Source organism: Apus apus, chromosome 4, assembly GCF_020740795.1.
Source record: "Apus apus isolate bApuApu2 chromosome 4, bApuApu2.pri.cur, whole genome shotgun sequence".
Lineage (NCBI taxonomy): Eukaryota > Metazoa > Chordata > Aves > Apodiformes > Apodidae > Apus > Apus apus.
Window position 1 is genome coordinate 50118118 of NC_067285.1, and position 17333 is coordinate 50135450.

Sequence of the window (17333 nt, forward strand, 5' to 3'; positions counted from 1 at the left end):
TTTTAACTGTCACTTAGAAGCCAGTGAAAGGATTTGCCAGTAACATTCTTACTGATGTGGTTTCCAAATTAAGTAAACCTTCAAGGCCAAAGTTACATTATTACGACTGTTAAGTAAGAAAAGGAGTAAATAGCCAAATCTTTCAGCTGCAATTGCATGACTTCACTTATGCCTGCAAGCATTGGACAGGGATGGCAGGTTTCTTCCCACAGCCTGCACCTCAGGTCTGCAACATAAAAATGGGAGAGAACCAAGACTGCAAGGAAGAATCTACGGCACCATGGGACTTCATCCCCAACACGCTCTGAGCTTAATAAATTAACTTCAGCAGCACTTCAGTACTGAGCTGTTGAAGTGAGGAGTTTACACTTAATGAAAAACCAGAGAGCTTTGTCCTGAAAAGTAAACCCAACCCTAAAGCAGAGCTGGCAAGTGCATTATATTCACAGTACTATGTCTTGATCAATTTTGTACTGTTCTACACAACAATGCTTGTATTTCCTGGAGAAAACAAAACCCTACCAAATTCTATTGTAGAAAAAAAAATTATTAGACTTAAACAAAGCATTCCATGATCTTTACAATGAAAATAGTAAAATCAAACTGATTTTGCAGGAAGAAAATAGTTTAGAACTGAGCTATTTAAAGTGAAACAAGATCAGAAGCAGAGTGCCAAGCTGCTTTTACATGCTGTGTCTGACTCTGAAGGACAGAAAACTTAAACCTTAGCCAAGCAGAAGTAGATCTAGCTCAATAAAATGATACAAATTTGTAAAAGCACATGAAAGGTTAATTCTGTAGTCCTTAGTGGAAATTCAAGATGTTCAGATCAAGTAACAACATGATATGGGGGGAGGGGGCATATTTAGCATTTTTGTTGTGTGTTTTTTTTTTTCTTTTAAATCAAGGAGGTTTCTAAATAGATTTGCTGCCAGAATAAAGTGTTTTTGAGAAGCAGTGTACAAATGAGGCAGAAGTGTCAAAACAAATGACTACTCAAATAGTCTAGCTGAGGAAAACAAGTAATATGTTAAACTGGAAATGTATTTCGTTTCTGAAGATTATAAGAAATAACCCCCTTCAAGCCCCTTATGTTGCTTAAACAAAATTCACTAGTGTCAGTATCAATCTGCCTGTCATTTTAGTTAATAGTGAATTCTGACCAAGTGACCGACACAACTGAACACCTCCAGAGAATTACTGGATTAATTGCATAGAGGTTATGATGGATCTGATGTTCTTCTAAATTATTCTTTGTGTCAACTGTTTATAAAAATGAAAGTTACAGTGTGCTTTAAAGCACTTTTGTTTAGGTTGTTGGCTTTAAACCCCTATTGATTTTGTATGTAGGATGAACAGTGCTAATTTAAGTCCACAAGGCATCAAAAGTGTCTATGCAACATTCTGCTGCCATAGGATGAGGCTTGTACTGTGCAGAGTTACCATTAAGCTGCTTCAAAGCACAGTTCATCCATTCTCCATCTTGCTGTTCAAACCAGCTAAAATTTTGAGCATCATTCTTTTAAAACAATAAAAAACCCCCATAAAATAACTAACCCACAACAAAACTTTACTGCATTTCTTACAGCAAGAGAAAGGATAAGGATACACATGAGTTAGGTGGTCAGGGCATATGCAAAACTAACCTTCCTTTTCCAGTAGGAAGTCTCTTAAGACAGACACAAGACTGATAAACAGCTTGTGCTGCAGCTGTGCCAGATGTAACAATACTAACAGCTGTCATGAGTGAAGAGCAGAGTAACTCAGGGCAAGGGTTAGGAAGCTCCTGCCACGAGTTTGTGCACTAGAAGCTGTAATACACAGTATGTGTATTTTGATGTGGAAGCCTGGGAAAAAGTGTTTTCTGGCTGTCCTGGCCAATAGCTGGATAAGCCTTCTGTTCCTGCTCTGCAGCTACACACATTCTGGTGCCAATCTGAGGTGCAAGAGCTGGCATGCAAGCTAGAAGTGAAAGGTATACTGTCAATGGAGGGTAGTGTCAAACTCTTTATACTGAGATTTAGTTAAAAAAAAAAAAAAAAAAAAGCCTAGGGAGGCATCCAGATAAAGAACTGGTGCTTAATTACACCTAGCTCCTAGCCTGTGCCAGGCAGCTTTTTTGGCAGCTTCCATTGTTTCATCTAAAACATTTATTTTTGTAGTTACGTTAGCATCCCCAGCATTTCAGCAGTGTTAGATGATGAGCAGACACTCGTTACTGTACTAACATGCAAACTGGACTGTTCAGCCTGTACCAGAACCTGCAAGTGTGACCTTAATTTCTCCAGAGAGATGGTTCCAGTTCTGTTACTTCTGCTGAGATAAAACTATTCTACTCCAAGCTTGGATGTGCAAGGAAGAGAATTTAACCTGCCTTCTACAACGTGTGAGTTAAACATGGTTCAACAGAGGGGTTTTATTTGTTTCATTTACATCAATATAAATATCTTTCAGTCAAATAGTAATAAAAAGGAAGTAATTCCTGAAATGTTACAGTTCACAGTTCAACAGAAGGTGTATCTAGAAATCCATTAGTGTAGGCTTATCACAGGTGGAATCTGCAAACAGGTACAGATGTAAGCCATAAAGCTGCAAGTCGAACTTAACAGTGTCACCGTTACGAACGTAGCAGAACAGACAGTGAAGTTTCTACATGTTAAGTGATACCCATTTACAGATCTCCAGCATTCTTGTCCCATCAGGGCCACAAGACTTACTACTTTTACTGTACATTAATTTCCTAAAATGCTTCTCCTTTATTTACATCACTTTTCCACCATAAATGCATTGGCATAGGCTCATTCTCTTAAATACAGCTTACCTGAGTAAGTCTCCAAGATTCTTCAAAAGCTGGGACTTGAAAAGAAAAATAACAGAACGAGGATAAGGAGAACAGTATTAATAGAGGTGCATGTTTCATATCCAAGACTTCTTCCTGTTACTTTGTATTCCATCATATTCCAGCCCTGCTTAACAGCTTCTACATACAGTCTGACAGCATGTTTGGTATTGTACATGCTTTATTAAAATGGTACTCATATTTACAATATCTGCAGAAACAATCCCTCCCCAGTCTTGCATTCAGACAGACACGCACACATACACACGCGTGCACGCCCCTTCATTCTACAGGGGTGTGAAGGCTATGCTCCCAAAAATTAGGCAGCTTCTGGAAGAGGAGGAAGGGTGACTTTTTTCTGTGTTTGTAATTACTTAAAAAGAAGCATGGGAGTATGCATTTGGCCATCACAATGCTAATTTAAGTATACATAGTATTAACATATGGCAGTAACACTGAGTATTCCTCTTTTACATTCTATACACAGAATGACATCAAGGTTTTCCAGTCAATAGAACATTCTGACTTCAGTCTCAATGCTGCTTGTAGTGACCATGAAACCACAATTTTGGGGCTGTCCCTTAAAACAATTCAAGTCTATGTAAGCGAAATAAGGCACAATTAATATTTGATTTGATTTAGAGGATGGGAAAAGGGGGAGAGGCAGGCTTCAGATAATAGTTGTTGCAGAGGAAACGGTTTTACCCAATCCTTTTGAGAAAAGGATTAATTTTACCCCCATCCTAATCTACACAGACTTCTCTTAGAGAACTGAAGTATTCTGCCAGGGCTACTAACGCCCACATACAAAACAAAATTGGAAATTCACGTTTTAACACCAGTTTCAATAGTCTAACCTACTGATACTGATGTACGTGAGTAGGTCTTTCTTTAATGCTGAAGGAGAAGACACGTGAAACAAGATTCAAACCTTCCACTGAGCTTGAAAACTCACGTCTCTGAGAGAGCTTGCAATATATACTGTTTGAAGGCTTCAGCTTACTGATAAAAAGGAATAGCATTTTTGCCTTTAAATCCCTGGCCCCTCTCACTAATGAAGCCTAACCAGACATTACAAATAAACTGCAACAAAAAGTTTGGCAGCACACAATGTCTAGTAATCAAATCTTGATTTGTGAGTATATTATTTTCCTTGTACAAAACTTGATGAATGTTTTTCGCAGCAGATGAACTGTACCCAAAGATGCAGGACATTCTGTGATGGGGAATAAGAGGTTGCAGTTCCGAAGGCCCCTGACTTTGGTTGTTTACAAAGTTCATTCCTGTTTAGTGTGATCCTTGGTATCTTCCTCATCTGTGTATTCTGATGGTTCTTCCCCTGGTTTTAGGAGTCTACCTACGTAGTCATATTTTTCTGAAAAAGATTTATGATTCCAATTATAATCAAATACAGCTGCATTTGCTAGTTAGCCTGCACTGCTGCAAATTCAGTTTTTCTCCTACAAGCTAGGGCTCTGAACCCAAATCACTGAAATTGGTGGCAATTTATCAGCAAGCTCAGCCTCCTAAAACAATCTTGCTACCACTGCTGTTCACTACTTTCTCTAATCTGAGTACTTTGTTTCAGTTCTGCCACAGCTAATCAGGCAAGCTTTATGACACAATGGCTGAAAACGCTGCTATTAAAACCAGCACAAATTCCGTCAGCCTGTTTTGATTCCAATTAGTGTGAAAAATTACTCCCCCTCCCTCCAGAGGCATACTTCCATACTTTTGAGAAATTATTTCAGGACAAACTTGTCTGCATGCCAAAAAAAAACCTTAGTCCTAATCATAATTCCATGGCATCCAAAGCCAACAACCTGTGAGCAGGAATTCCATCTGCTAAGCTACACTGGGATTTGAGAGTGAAATTCTCCACTGATCAACTCAGAAAAGAACAGCTCTCTCAAGTAAAACTAACATGTTGAAAAAGCTATAGTGGGGTATAGTGGAATCCTCTCTACAGAATAAAGGCCTAAAATCCCTGGTCTTTTTTTAAGAAAATGACATTGCATTATTCAAGTTACTTTCACCATCTCCTTAAAAGCTGCCCCGAGCCCAAATCAATCATTTTTATTAAAAGCATTTCCTTAAGCTAAAGATGTGCTGCTAATTTGAGAATTTACCTTTAAATTGCATTTCCCACTCTCTTACACTTTCCATCTGTACAGCATTTAAGTCCGATAGGTCATCATATTCATCTCTGAGTGCATCTTTATCTAGACAGAAAGTTGCTAGTCCCCTGGAGGCATCTCTGCCAGCAAATATTCCATATGGACCCTCTGAAAACAAAAAGACAAAATCGACACCTTCAAGTCTCAGTTTATGGTGACCAGCCTCAGTTCTTTATATGTTCTGTTGAAGCCATACATTGAATTTCTGCAGTGATGGGAACAGCAGTAGTTCCAATGCCACGGCTGTTCAACATTCAACAGCACTGCAATTCCATCTTAAATATCACTAGGAGATAAAGTCTGCTGAGAGAAGCAGAACCAGGAAAACAACTTTGAAGGGATATCTGGAAAAATCCCTGTAATTTGATGCAAGTCAGTTGATGTACACTCCAAAGAGACTGAAGGCTGGAATTCAAAAGAAACACACTTCTATCAAGCAAAACAGAATATTTACAAGTCAGGCATGAATAGAAGCAAATTGTAAAAGCATCCATTGAATTTTATCAACAAACAGAAAGAGTGCTAATAATTTCACTTCAGTTACAGAACCACCACAACTTTCTACATACTTGCCAGACAGTGAGTCTTCTGGCACATGTCTTACTTCTGTGGAAATAACGTCATTTATTTTGGGCAGGAGATCACCCATACACCTATCTTGTATTGTTCTTGAGTACTGCACACATCTTCATGTTAAGAATGCAAAGCAACTGCTTTCTTTGTGTTTTTTAATTGACGCAAAGCAGAACAAATATACTAATAACATTTTAAGCAATGGCTGTCAAATAAATATTATTACAAAAAGAACCATATGATTTGCAAACGAACAACTTTGAGGATGAGATAACTGGCTATCCCAAATTTTGATGAATCCAAAGAACTTCAAGCATATTGTTATATTGGATTTTCTTTACCTAAAAACAAATACCTTAATTCAGCTCAATTAAAAACAAAATAAAAAAACCCACTTTAACAGTTTCTGCACTAACTGCAGCAGCTAAGAACACGGTAGTGCCCAAGGCATTTTAAAGGGTGGTCACTACTTGATAAATAGGCCAGCACCCTTCTCTGGCTTACCTCTCTGAAGATGACAGTGGCCGTCAGCCTGAAGAAAAGGCAGCACCCATGGGCAAGAATGAACACAAGCAAGTGGGAACACACTGTCCTTCACCCCCTCTATTGCCTGCTGGAGCACCTCAGACCTCTTCTGCACCAGGACGAGCCACAGGAAATCATTCAGAGAGGCTGGTTTCCTCCCAGGCCGCTTGCTCCAGCCACCACACCTATCTGCTCTTGCCGGGCATTGACTTCAGGGATGAGACAGAGGCTGAATGCAGTGGGAAGAACTCCTGAGGCTGGGAACCTGAGTACCGTAAGGATTAGAAGAAACTACGTCCTCACCAGAACTGGTGTCGTCTCTTCACCCCAGAGTGCTTGGCATTGTAAGCTGCTTACAGTCAAACCTGAGAACAGAAGGATATCTTCTGTGCTGAAGACAATTCCCCTGTCTCTCTGGAAATAAACCAACTGATTTAAAAACAACATTTCACAAGAGGTACACATCAGAGAAAGAACCATCAACTGGAAGCTAGCACTGTACGGATCTGTGCTTAGGAGACAACCATAATGCTTAACTGCATCTCTATGCTCGGTCTTCTCTGATATTTAGCTCCAGGAATGGCATTCACAGTAACTACCTCTGGCATCAGGGACAGCATTTATGCTACTTAAGAGAAACAAAGTAATTTCTGAACTCTGTTTTTCCTATTTGTATCCTGAATTAGTTGTTTATTTGGAAAACAGGATTCAGAGACTTAAATCAATCCTAAACCAAGGATTGCATTTAAGCAATCATTTTGCAGGCTCAGTCACTTCCCATGAAACAGTGTAGGAGGCAGCGATGGCCATCATTTGCAACACAGCAGAGAGCTTCTTCAAGCAACAACTCTTGCATCACTCCAAAACAGCTATTATTCAAGTGATCTACTTTTGATGCTCTGAACATTGGAGCTATAAACAGCTCTTACTAAGACCACACACAGTCATTAAATCCTTAAGAGTAATTATAAAATGTTACTGAATCCTTTCAGCAACAGTATTTTGTCCCTGGTTTTTCCTTTCTCTGAAGTGTTTAAAATAAATTTCCATAAGCCCCACTAGCTGCTTGCATAATGCATTTTCAAAATTCTGGCTAACCAGAGTTAGAAAAACAAAACTGTTTCCCTTCTACCCTGCATTTAGCAGTTTAATGAGTTTTGCAGCATCTGCTGAGATGCCACCTCTTGGTCCACCAGCTCAATTCCAATTATTTATTATTAAAAGGAGAATTTAATTATATTTATGAGTACCAAGCCTCGAACACCCTTACATCTCACCAATATACTTACTTGAAAGCACGAATGCTTTCAGAATGTATCAGTTTGTATTAAGATTAATGGATGCAAAATTTCTGCAAATATATTGTAATGTCAGATGCTACTATACCAACTTTTTTTTCCTAAAATTTAATTTAAATGTTAACATTCCAGCATGTTTACTACAGAAGTATTCAGGAGTCACAGAGAAACCATCAAGCCAAGTCTAAGCACTCAACAGAATGTTAACTAGTAAAAACCTGCCTTTGGACTTGGTAGACACCAACTCAAATTCCAGCTCTGCAAATGCAACTTAGAAATGTGTCCCTTCTTTAATCCTTTACTAGAAGGCAAACATTGAGTTATGATTATTTAGAAAAAAGTGCAAGCCTGACTTTGCTTTAGTTGGAGGCTGCTAAAGCAGAAGTTCAGAGATCTCAGAATGAGCAATCTACTTGAAGATTTAAAGCTTCCATTCAGATATTTTCACGCAGATTAAATGCAGTATTTTCTATTAATACAGAATACACAGATCTGGGGTTTTGCTATGAGTCTGTTATTCATTATATTAATACTGGTGCAACAGTCTTAAAAATAAATTTTACATCTTCGATTTCGTTGTGCTTGGAGAAGCACCCCGAAAGGTGTCAACATAGAGAACCCTGGGGAAAAAACATGCTTCGAAGAACATGAGTCTGAGCTAAAGACATTAGTGCAATCCTAGATATACCCTTGCAGAGCTCTTTCATCACCAGACGCAATTTACTCTGCAAGCCCTACCCATAGGCCTTCTTCTTTCCTTTTGTCTGCCTACCTATTCAGACTGGTTTCTGTTCTAAATAATTGATTGCTCCGTGACACGATACACATCCTGAAGAGATTGCAAGAGATGCTATTAGCAGAGGTATGTCCACCAGACTTGATTTTTTTAAACCCTCTCACAAAATTTCAGTGGTTTCCTTTTGCTGTACCCCCACCAAGTCAGCTATTCAATAGTCAAATATTTCCTTAAAAGATTGTTGTTCCATTCCTATTTGGCATCTCACAACAGAAAAAGGGAAGTCAGGAAGTGTCAAAACCCATTAAAACACATCTGTTATGTGTTGCTTGGCTACATGGAGGCTTACATGAAGGAAAATTCTGTTCTTTGAAGCCTGCTCTTCTTCTCAATCATTACTTTCACATATTAAAACACTTGGTTTCAGAGCTTTTATTTATTTTAGCGCTGAGACCAAACAGTTATCAGGACTACATCTGGGGGCCTACAGCGCCCCACATCTATAGCAGCACACTTATACTGCGCCTCCTTCTCCTGTATGAAGTCCTCATTTACCTTGCAACTCAACCTTGTATAAAGTGTGCCCTTCTCTAAGCTACAATGCATGGAAAATCCTCACCTGCAAATCCTTACTTCCTTTCAGAGTCCAGTTAAAAATCTGTCCGCCTTGATGAATTTGATGTCTTATTCCAGGCTGACATTCATCTTTATTCACAGATGAACTGGGTAGCTTGAGAACTGGCAAAATCAAGGTCTCTTCAGCCAGAAAAAATACCTTTCCAATGCCTGCACTCAGGATTTCTGCATCTCCTAGCCCTCTTCTGGTTCTCAAATGAAGATATAACTTTTCTTTGCAGACACCCTAAAACAACAGCAGGCAAGGAAAAATAAATTTAACATTAAAGCACTGCATTTATACGAGCTGTCCAAGCTGAAGTCTTTATCCAGAAGCCCTGCTTCTAGTCACTTGCTCCAAAACAGGCTAAACTAGATCTTGGAACTGCATGTGTTTCAATTTCCAACAGGTTTGGCTATGCTGGTATTTAATTTTTGAGTAGATATTCTTGGTTTACCAAAGAGGCTATCAGAACATCCCAGACTATTGCTCCAAGACTAGTAATGAAGGTGAACACTGTCCACTGAACTTTGGATTGCTCCCACTGTCAGCAGAGGGACCACACCACAGATAGCTGCATGTGGACTTTGTATCTACTGAAGTGATTTGTACTCCAGGAATTGCATTCATTCTCAAAAGGCTCATACAAGTTCTCTGAAGAAGCCGCACAGTTTAACAAGTTTCAATTTTAAACCAGCTTTGGTTTCTTCAAGTAGCCAAAAAGCACTTCCAAGCAATCACCACACAGGCAAAGCATTACCAGATGTTCTTTGCATCTGTGGGCTTTGTGTAACCACTGGAAATAAAACCCAGGTTTGTCTGAAGCTTAGAAACCCACAGACAACAATTCTTAAACTGCAGACAAGAATAAAGACTGATCTCTTCCTTAATGTAAGTTAAAGGAACAAAGAAGACAGATCACAAATTATTGACAGCTCCACTACTCTACCACTTTGCTTTTCCACTCCAAATCAAAGTGAAATCTCCACTACCTAAAACTTTCCATCTGGATCCTGACAGGTGTTTGTTCACTGTTTCATCTTTTATGAGGGAATGAAAAAGCTACAAATTAGACAAAGCCATTCTGAGATGCAGCTTGAAAGCAGAAGCTTTCTAATAACATGTATCACTGGGAATTCAAGGTGACACAATTTTAACTTTACTGCTCCACATTTAAGTGAAAGATGTGGGTCAATTTCAAGTTACAACTTACATGGCAAGTATTCTTAGGAGAGCAATCCACAAAGATTACATGCTAAGATGGGAACTGCTTAGAAAGAGGGGTCTAAAACTGACTACTTAGGCACAGGACCAGAGAGCCTCACTCGCTCTTTCACTTGCTTCCTTTTTAACTCTGTGAAAAAGAGTGCAAGAATCAATGACCCAATTTCAACTAAAGGGGAAGAAAACAAGCACAAGGAACCTGTAGCTCAGTATTCAGGAGATTCCTGGAAGACAGTTCCATACTTCAGGAGAACCTAGATCCCATATCTTGATTTAGTGATAAATGCTCTGGATGCTGGTTTATTTCTTAAGGCAAGCAAGGCTGGCCAGTTTTTTTTTTAAATAAATGAAAGGCAGCTATGCTGCTACATACTGGATTTAACATCTATATGTCATTAATAATGATGCCACTCTCAGGTCCTAATAAATCTTGCTTTGAGCATACCTGCTTGATCAGGCCGCTAAAACCTAAGGTGTCTGCAACCTGAGTGATTTAAATAGGAACAAGAAATTTACCCAGACTGACCTTTTATAAAACACACTGTTGTTCAGGTTTAAGGCAAATGTTTAGGTTATTACAAAGGGACCAAGAAGAAGAAAAGAGACAGAATGAGAGAGCTGACAGACACAGAAAGCAGAAGCAGAGGAGAGAGAGATGCACCCTCCAGCACAAACCCACTTTACTGGCTCCTGCTCTATGTGAACATGGACTGAGGGCTTAGAACAACCCCTTCACCCTGGTGGCAAAGGCACTACACTCTTTAATCAGACAGATGGAAACAACCTCTTGCCAATAGGCATGTTCTGGTAGAAACTCAGCTTTTTTTTATCCAGAAATGCCATTTCTTGGAAAAGCAGAGTCCCAGGGTGAGATGCCTCCATTACACAGACACCAGAGAGGTGACAAACATGAAGAACACAAAGAAGATAGACACCTTCCTGGAAGCACTTTCCCCCGAGTCTTATCCTCTTTACTTATTTGTAGTTTCTGGGCCTGTTGCCTTCTAAAGCCACCCTGAACAGAATTCTCCAGATGCAACATATATGATGCTTGTCATGCAACATTTCACTCTACCCATACCCTTGTAAAGGATGTATTAAAAAGTATTGGTGCTGTGTTTTAAATGGACACAATTAAGTTTACAGAACTCAGTTCCAAAGAAGTCCAATGGCATCTGATTATTTTTACACAAATGACAAGAAAAACGACAGCTATTTACTACAGACTTTTTTGGAAGTATTTAACATAAGAAAGTGCAGTTCTTTGCAACCTGAAATGAAGGTAATATTCCCCTCACAAAAGCAAGAACTATGATGGACACTTTAGCAGAAGGAACTACAACTATCTAATCTACTCCTCTTAGCAAACTGGAAAGCAGAAATCTTCATGACACTTTGAAAGAGTGGGATGAGAAATGAGTTGACAGTGACAAAGCATTGCGGTGAAGGGAAGTCAGGCAATTGATTTTTTTAATCATGAAGCATTAAAAACCAAGAAGTGACGTGAAACAGTTGTATACTCTGGATAGCATCTTGCTTTGTCATGCTCAAAGCTGTGTATTTTTCATAACTGCTAACATTACTTTAACTTTCGTTGTGCCCTTCTATTGACCAACATACTACCACGAATCTTGATACAAACAAACATGAAATTAAATGTTGAGATAAATGAAACAGTAAAATCTGTCTCTCATTATAAGGATATAAAACCAACATAGCACACACTAAAGGCATTAATCATTAAACTCTTCAGACGGGAGATGTTATTACAAATGGGAAAATCACCCCAAAACAGCTTCTTTGAAATTCTGGTGACATGATATTCTTAATAGTAATCTGCAAATTGTTTATTTCTTTTAGAGTTTTCAAGTGATAAAGGTAATCGATTACAATTAATAACCAAGCAAAGAATTCTAGGACAGTTACTCATTTGGGCTCAATCAGAGGTACTATTTAATACAACCAGAAGCAAAGCATTGAAACAAAGGGCACACTTACAAGTCAGAGAACTATCCCAGGAAGTAGCATTTTGGAAAAGAACTTGGCAAACACAGTTTTAAATTAAGAGTTCAATGTAAGCAAAGTGATTTTTGGAGGCACAGTTAAATGTGTGATACAAGCTTTTCCTGTTCTCTTAACTAAAATGCATTGGACATACCAAGACTAATAGGATACCAATGAGATAAATTGTGGATGGCTTAAAGAAGACAAGACAAGAAGAACCAACAAATTTGGAAAACATTTTGATTCAGTATTCAAGAAACTGAAGTTTTCAATCATGGCTGTTTGAAAGGATGACTCTAACAGTCTATCAACTAAAAATAAATCTTACATGTATGTATGTAAAGAGCTCTTAATTGGAACAGACCAAGTATAACAGGATTCAGTGAATGGAAACTTTAAAAACAGAAGAGCTTATAATAAAATCAGAAGCTTGGAGGGAATCTGAATGGAAACTGCCAAACAAAAATCTGGACTAGAGGACAACTCTGTGCATTTTTAGACTTCTGCAATAAGTAAAAAAATAAGGAACACCTTTGCATCCTAACGACAGAACAGACCTTAATTTCAAGACATTTCAAGCCTTCTGAGACATCCCTGTGACTCAGTGTTAACCCTGCAGTCAAGACATACCTAAGACCAAATAGGGAGCCCTCAGACACTGCTGTCTGCTGCCTTCAAAGCTGAAGTGCTATTTCTCATCAGTGTCCCAACAAAGTACAACCGCTCACAGTCCCAGCCTGAAATGTCAGCAAAGCCAGGGCCCTCAACTGTTTCTTCCTTCAAACAAACTTTGGCCATGGCTTTGTTGCCATGCGTTGCTCTTCTCTTGCTATAATCCAGCCGTGATGTATAAAATTATCAGGATAATTGCTGTAGTCATCTGGCTACTCAAGTCTTTCTGAGAAGGTCTCAACCAGCTGCAGGAGACTTTTCCACCTAAGTCTTCCCAGATGTTTAAGGTCTGCCAACCACAAAACAGCTGCAAGACAATATTCCTCAACATGCATCTGTACAGGGAAACTGCATCAGCATGATTCAAAAATCAATGTCTGACACCAAACACACAGCTGCTGATGCACAGGTTGAGCATCACTATCCCAGTGTGCATGGTCTCAAGTAACAGAGATCTGATAGACAAGCATGATGTCAGTTCTGTTATAAAAAGGCAATCTTTCACTACAGGGGAAAAGAGGAAAAAAAAAAAGCCTTTGTCCTTCTCCACAAAAAGCTGGAAACACTCCTTTAGGGAAACCAGCTGCTGCCAGTTATCAAAAAAGCAGACTGATGTCCTAGAAGATAAAGCTTTAGCTTCCTCACAATAACAGACCTCCAGAGGTTGAATATAAGCACCAGTGATATCTACAGTGGAGAGTCTAAAATTTAAATTATGTTTGATAGAAAAAAAAAAGAGTTTAAGTGAATGTTTAGGTCATGGTTCAGTATTACTTCACAGAGTAATTTACGAAGCAATCCATCAGCTTACTGGTGTTTTAAGTCTCCTGAAGCATAAGTATTACATGCATTTTATATCAGCACACAGGTCTCAGTTTAAAGACTCCTAAAGTGAGAGACAAAAGAACTAGCCCAATTAAGTGTCATGAAAGCTGCAGCACACCAGACAGCTTCTTCTCAGCTTTACTGGTCAACAAACAAAATAAGGCATGGCAAAGTGTCTAGATTTCATTGTTAACTTTTACAGTACCCTGTCAGAAAAGCATTTTGATTCAATTATGGCAGTTTCACTTTCTGCAACTGGTAGCAGAGCTGGTATCACAAACTTTGAGGGTAACAAGGGTTACAAAATAGCAGCCCAGTTCAACTGTACAACTGCTTGTCACTTCTCTGGTAAGAATCAAAGACTTGTAACAAGTCAGTTCTCTATTGTTATTTTTGTAACCTAGGATTATTACAAAATAATATTAATAATTACTTGAACTACCTCCTGGGCTGGAAAAAGAAAGGTAACCTCTCTCTCCTCTGCCCTTCCTACAAAGACACTTGCCATACCTACTATAAAAACTCCTGCATAATTTGATTAGATCAAGTTTCCCAAACCACCGTTTAAGGAAGAAAATTACCAGCAGTCATAACTCCCATTTCCTTCGGCATCAGATGTGAACACAGTGCTCACTAGTAGATTTATCCACCTTGTTATTAAGAACACTGTTTATCATGAGAAAATAAGCTGCAGTTGCACAATCTGCAATGTGAATATGGAAAAATAACGTTGCCTTTGAAGCATACTTTTCTCAACCTTTGAAGTATACATTTCCACTCTGAAGAACTGTATTGTCTGTCTATTTAAGAGACTGGGTTGACTTCTGCACTTTTCTCAATGGCAGCAACATATCAGTCCAGAGCTTTCCCTGCCTGCCTCTATCCTGATTAAAATTCATACTCAATATGGCATTTGCACCTAAATAAGTAAACAGCTATGTTGTTTTGGTTTTTTTTCCTCTCCTGAACCACAACAGCTAGAATGAAGGAAGCATTGCTCGGTTGCACTTGGGAAACCTACTAGAAAAGACAGAAGAAAAAAACAGTAAATTAAACATTGCACACCCAAATCTAGGAAAACTGCATGGGTGACAGAAGCCTCAACAGAACCTAGACCCGCTCTGCACCACCTATTTAAAGCACCGTGAGGCCCCAGGCAGGCAGCCCGGCCTGGAATGGGGTTGCAGACGGCAGCCCCTGGGGCCGGTGGGGGTTCGCGCGGCTGGTTCCCCTCCGACACCACGGCAGGCAGCCGGGGGCCCTATCGCGCCTGAGGGCGGCGAGCTCGGGGCTGCCCGCCCGAGATAAACCCGGGGGCCCGAGCGAGGCCATCGGCGCTAAAAGGCGGCGAGGCCCCCTCGAACCCCCCGCAACCCCTCCGGTGCGGGGGGCACGGCTCGGGGCGCCCCAGGCAAGAGCCCCCGGCGGCGGGACAGGCCCGGCGCGGCAGATCCCCGGTCCCCGCCGGCCCCCCCAGCACCGCCGAACCGAGGGGCAGCGCGGGGGCCCGGCCCGGCCCGGCGCGGCGGGAGGGCGGCTTCCACCCCCCGGCCCCAGCCCCGGCGTCTCACCGGGCCCGTAGAACTTGCTGCCTTTAGTCACGTCGAACACCTTGCCGTTGACAGCCAGGAGGATGCGGGGGTCGCGGGCCCCGTCGAACTCGCGCAGCTGCTCCAGGGAGAAATCCCGCCGCTTCATCCGCGGCAGCGCGGCCGCCTGCCTCTCCCGGGCCGCGCCCCCCGGCCCGCCGCGCGTCCCCCAGCGCAGGTACAGCCGGTAGGCCGCCAGCAGCGCCAGCGCCAGCAGCCCCACGTTCAGCAGCATCTCGCCGGCCGGCGGGCCCCCCGCGCCGCCGCCCCCCGCGCCGCCGCCGCTGCCCTCAGTCCTCAGCCTCCCCTCCCCATCGTCCGCCATCACTGCCAGGCCAGCGCGCGCCGGCCCCGCCCCGCCCCGCGCGCGCCCAGGGGAGACGCCGGGCGCCGGGCCCGCCCCGCCCCGCCCGCCTTCCCATTGGCTGCCGTGCCAGGCGGCCCCGCCCCTCCCGCCCCGCCCGCCTTCCCATTGGCGGCCGAGCCAGGCGGCCCCGCCCTCGCCGGCCTAGCACCCCGCCGGGCGAATGGGGGCCGGACACGCCCCGCCAGCCCAACGGCCGCGCCGCTCGCGAGAGCCGCTGTCCCCGCGCGCCTGCGCGGCCGCTGCCCCGCCCCCCCACCGCCTCGTCGCTCGCGCCTCGCGCCGCCGCGCGGGCAGGTGGCGGTGGCGGGAGCGTAGTGGGGGGGAGCGGCCTCGCGCGCCCGCAGCTCCCTCAGCCCCGCCCGGGGGAGCGGCCGCAGGCGGGCCGCGCGCGCCCTCGGGTGCGGGGCAGCCCCGCGCCGCAGCCGTTGGGGCCGCTGCTGAGTCAGCGGGGCGTCCGCCCGCAGCGGCGGGGCGGGGCGGGGCGGGCTCTGCCGCGCCTGAGGGGAGGCGGGCGGGCCCTGAGGGAAACCTTTCAGGTAGCTCCGGGGAGCGCTCGGTGCGTTTTACTGAGGGTAAATATACCCTTCTTTGTTGTTGTTTTCTGTCAGAGAGCGGGGTGATTACCGGCAGCAGGCTGGTCTGCTGAATTGCTGCCCCTTGCGCTGTGAAATGTGGCGGGGGCAGCGCATGGATGGCTTCAGCGTGTCCCGGGAAGTACAGCCCGCTCCCAGGAGTGAGCTGGCTCAGTCCCATGAGGAGAAAGACTTAAAGCTGTTATTGTTTTCAGTAGGAGAGTGGGTACATGGAGGTAATTTCAGCAGGACAAGACCTGCCCGGTCACACTGAAGAGCTGCTCTACAAATGTGTTACTGGGATCACAGGGTTCAGCCGCTCTCCTCGCTGTTGTAACGTGAAATACAAGGAGTACTTTGGACTTGAGAAACATTGTTCTTTGACATAACTGTGGTGCTGAAGCATCCCGGCCCAGTGACATCAGCCTTAAGAATAATTCACAATTCACTCAGTCACAAAGGTTGGAAAACCCAAATATTTTTCAAGAAGGCTGATAGACAGTGCAGGAGACCCAGCAGAGTGGAAAATAACTTTCATGATACTTAGCATTTACATAAAGCTCTGTGTTTTTTTTTCAACACCTTTTGTAATGATTGGGTGTTTAATCTGCCCTCTGAGCTGATTCAGTAATGACAACCTCTGTGAGGAAACACGATGAAATTTCTGCCAGTTAAGGAGGAGCACTTAATGTACTGCTACTACTATTCCTCTTAACCCAGCAGGCTCTATTTAATATATGTGTAAGTAAACTCTGTTAAGAAACTGCTTTTATCTCAACAAGTCACAGCTTGATTGTGGTTAACAACAGTTTTTTATCACAGAATCATAATATGTTTGGATTGTCTGGGCACAGCTATGGTGCAGGTCAGAAAAAGACAGAGTTGCACTCTTGCCTCTAGATTTATTTCCTTTGAGTTTAATTTTAGTTTTTACAGAACATTTAACTGTGTTCTCTTTCTTTGTATTTTAAGGATGGGTTCAGAAAATAAAAACAAGTGGTCAGGGATATGAAATACTTTTATCTATGTGTGTATCATGATCTTATCTCTAAATCTGGCTAGATTATTCTAGATGTTTCTATGGAAGCACATGGTTTCCCACTGCATTAATGTGGTGTTCTGCTTTGTTCTGGAAGGGATTCTTTCAGAAATCGGCATGGCTGCTGTAAGTGTTTCAGGACTCATTTGTCTGTTCTGGCTGTCATTTTATGATATTATGTTGCTACCTGGGCTGGCTGGAATACCTGGATTTATTTGTCTGAGTGAAGCAAAATGGTGGCTATTTTTGATCCCCAGATAAGAGCTGTGAATCAAGA

At 42.4% G+C, this 17333-nt stretch overlaps 1 protein-coding gene across 1 annotated transcript; it reads right to left on the reverse strand.

The window, feature by feature from the left end:
• Positions 1-2387: 2387 nt before the first annotated feature.
• PGRMC2 (progesterone receptor membrane component 2) lies at positions 2388-15426 on the reverse strand. The gene is made up of 3 exons (XM_051620041.1): positions 15061-15426; positions 4969-5124; positions 2388-4214 (listed from the first exon to the last, which is right to left on the reverse strand). Exons 1-3 carry the CDS (start codon positions 15401-15403, stop codon positions 4117-4119), a joined length of 597 nt encoding a protein of 198 aa, XP_051476001.1. The 5' UTR covers positions 15404-15426; the 3' UTR covers positions 2388-4116.
• Between the last annotated feature and the right edge of the window lie 1907 nt (positions 15427-17333).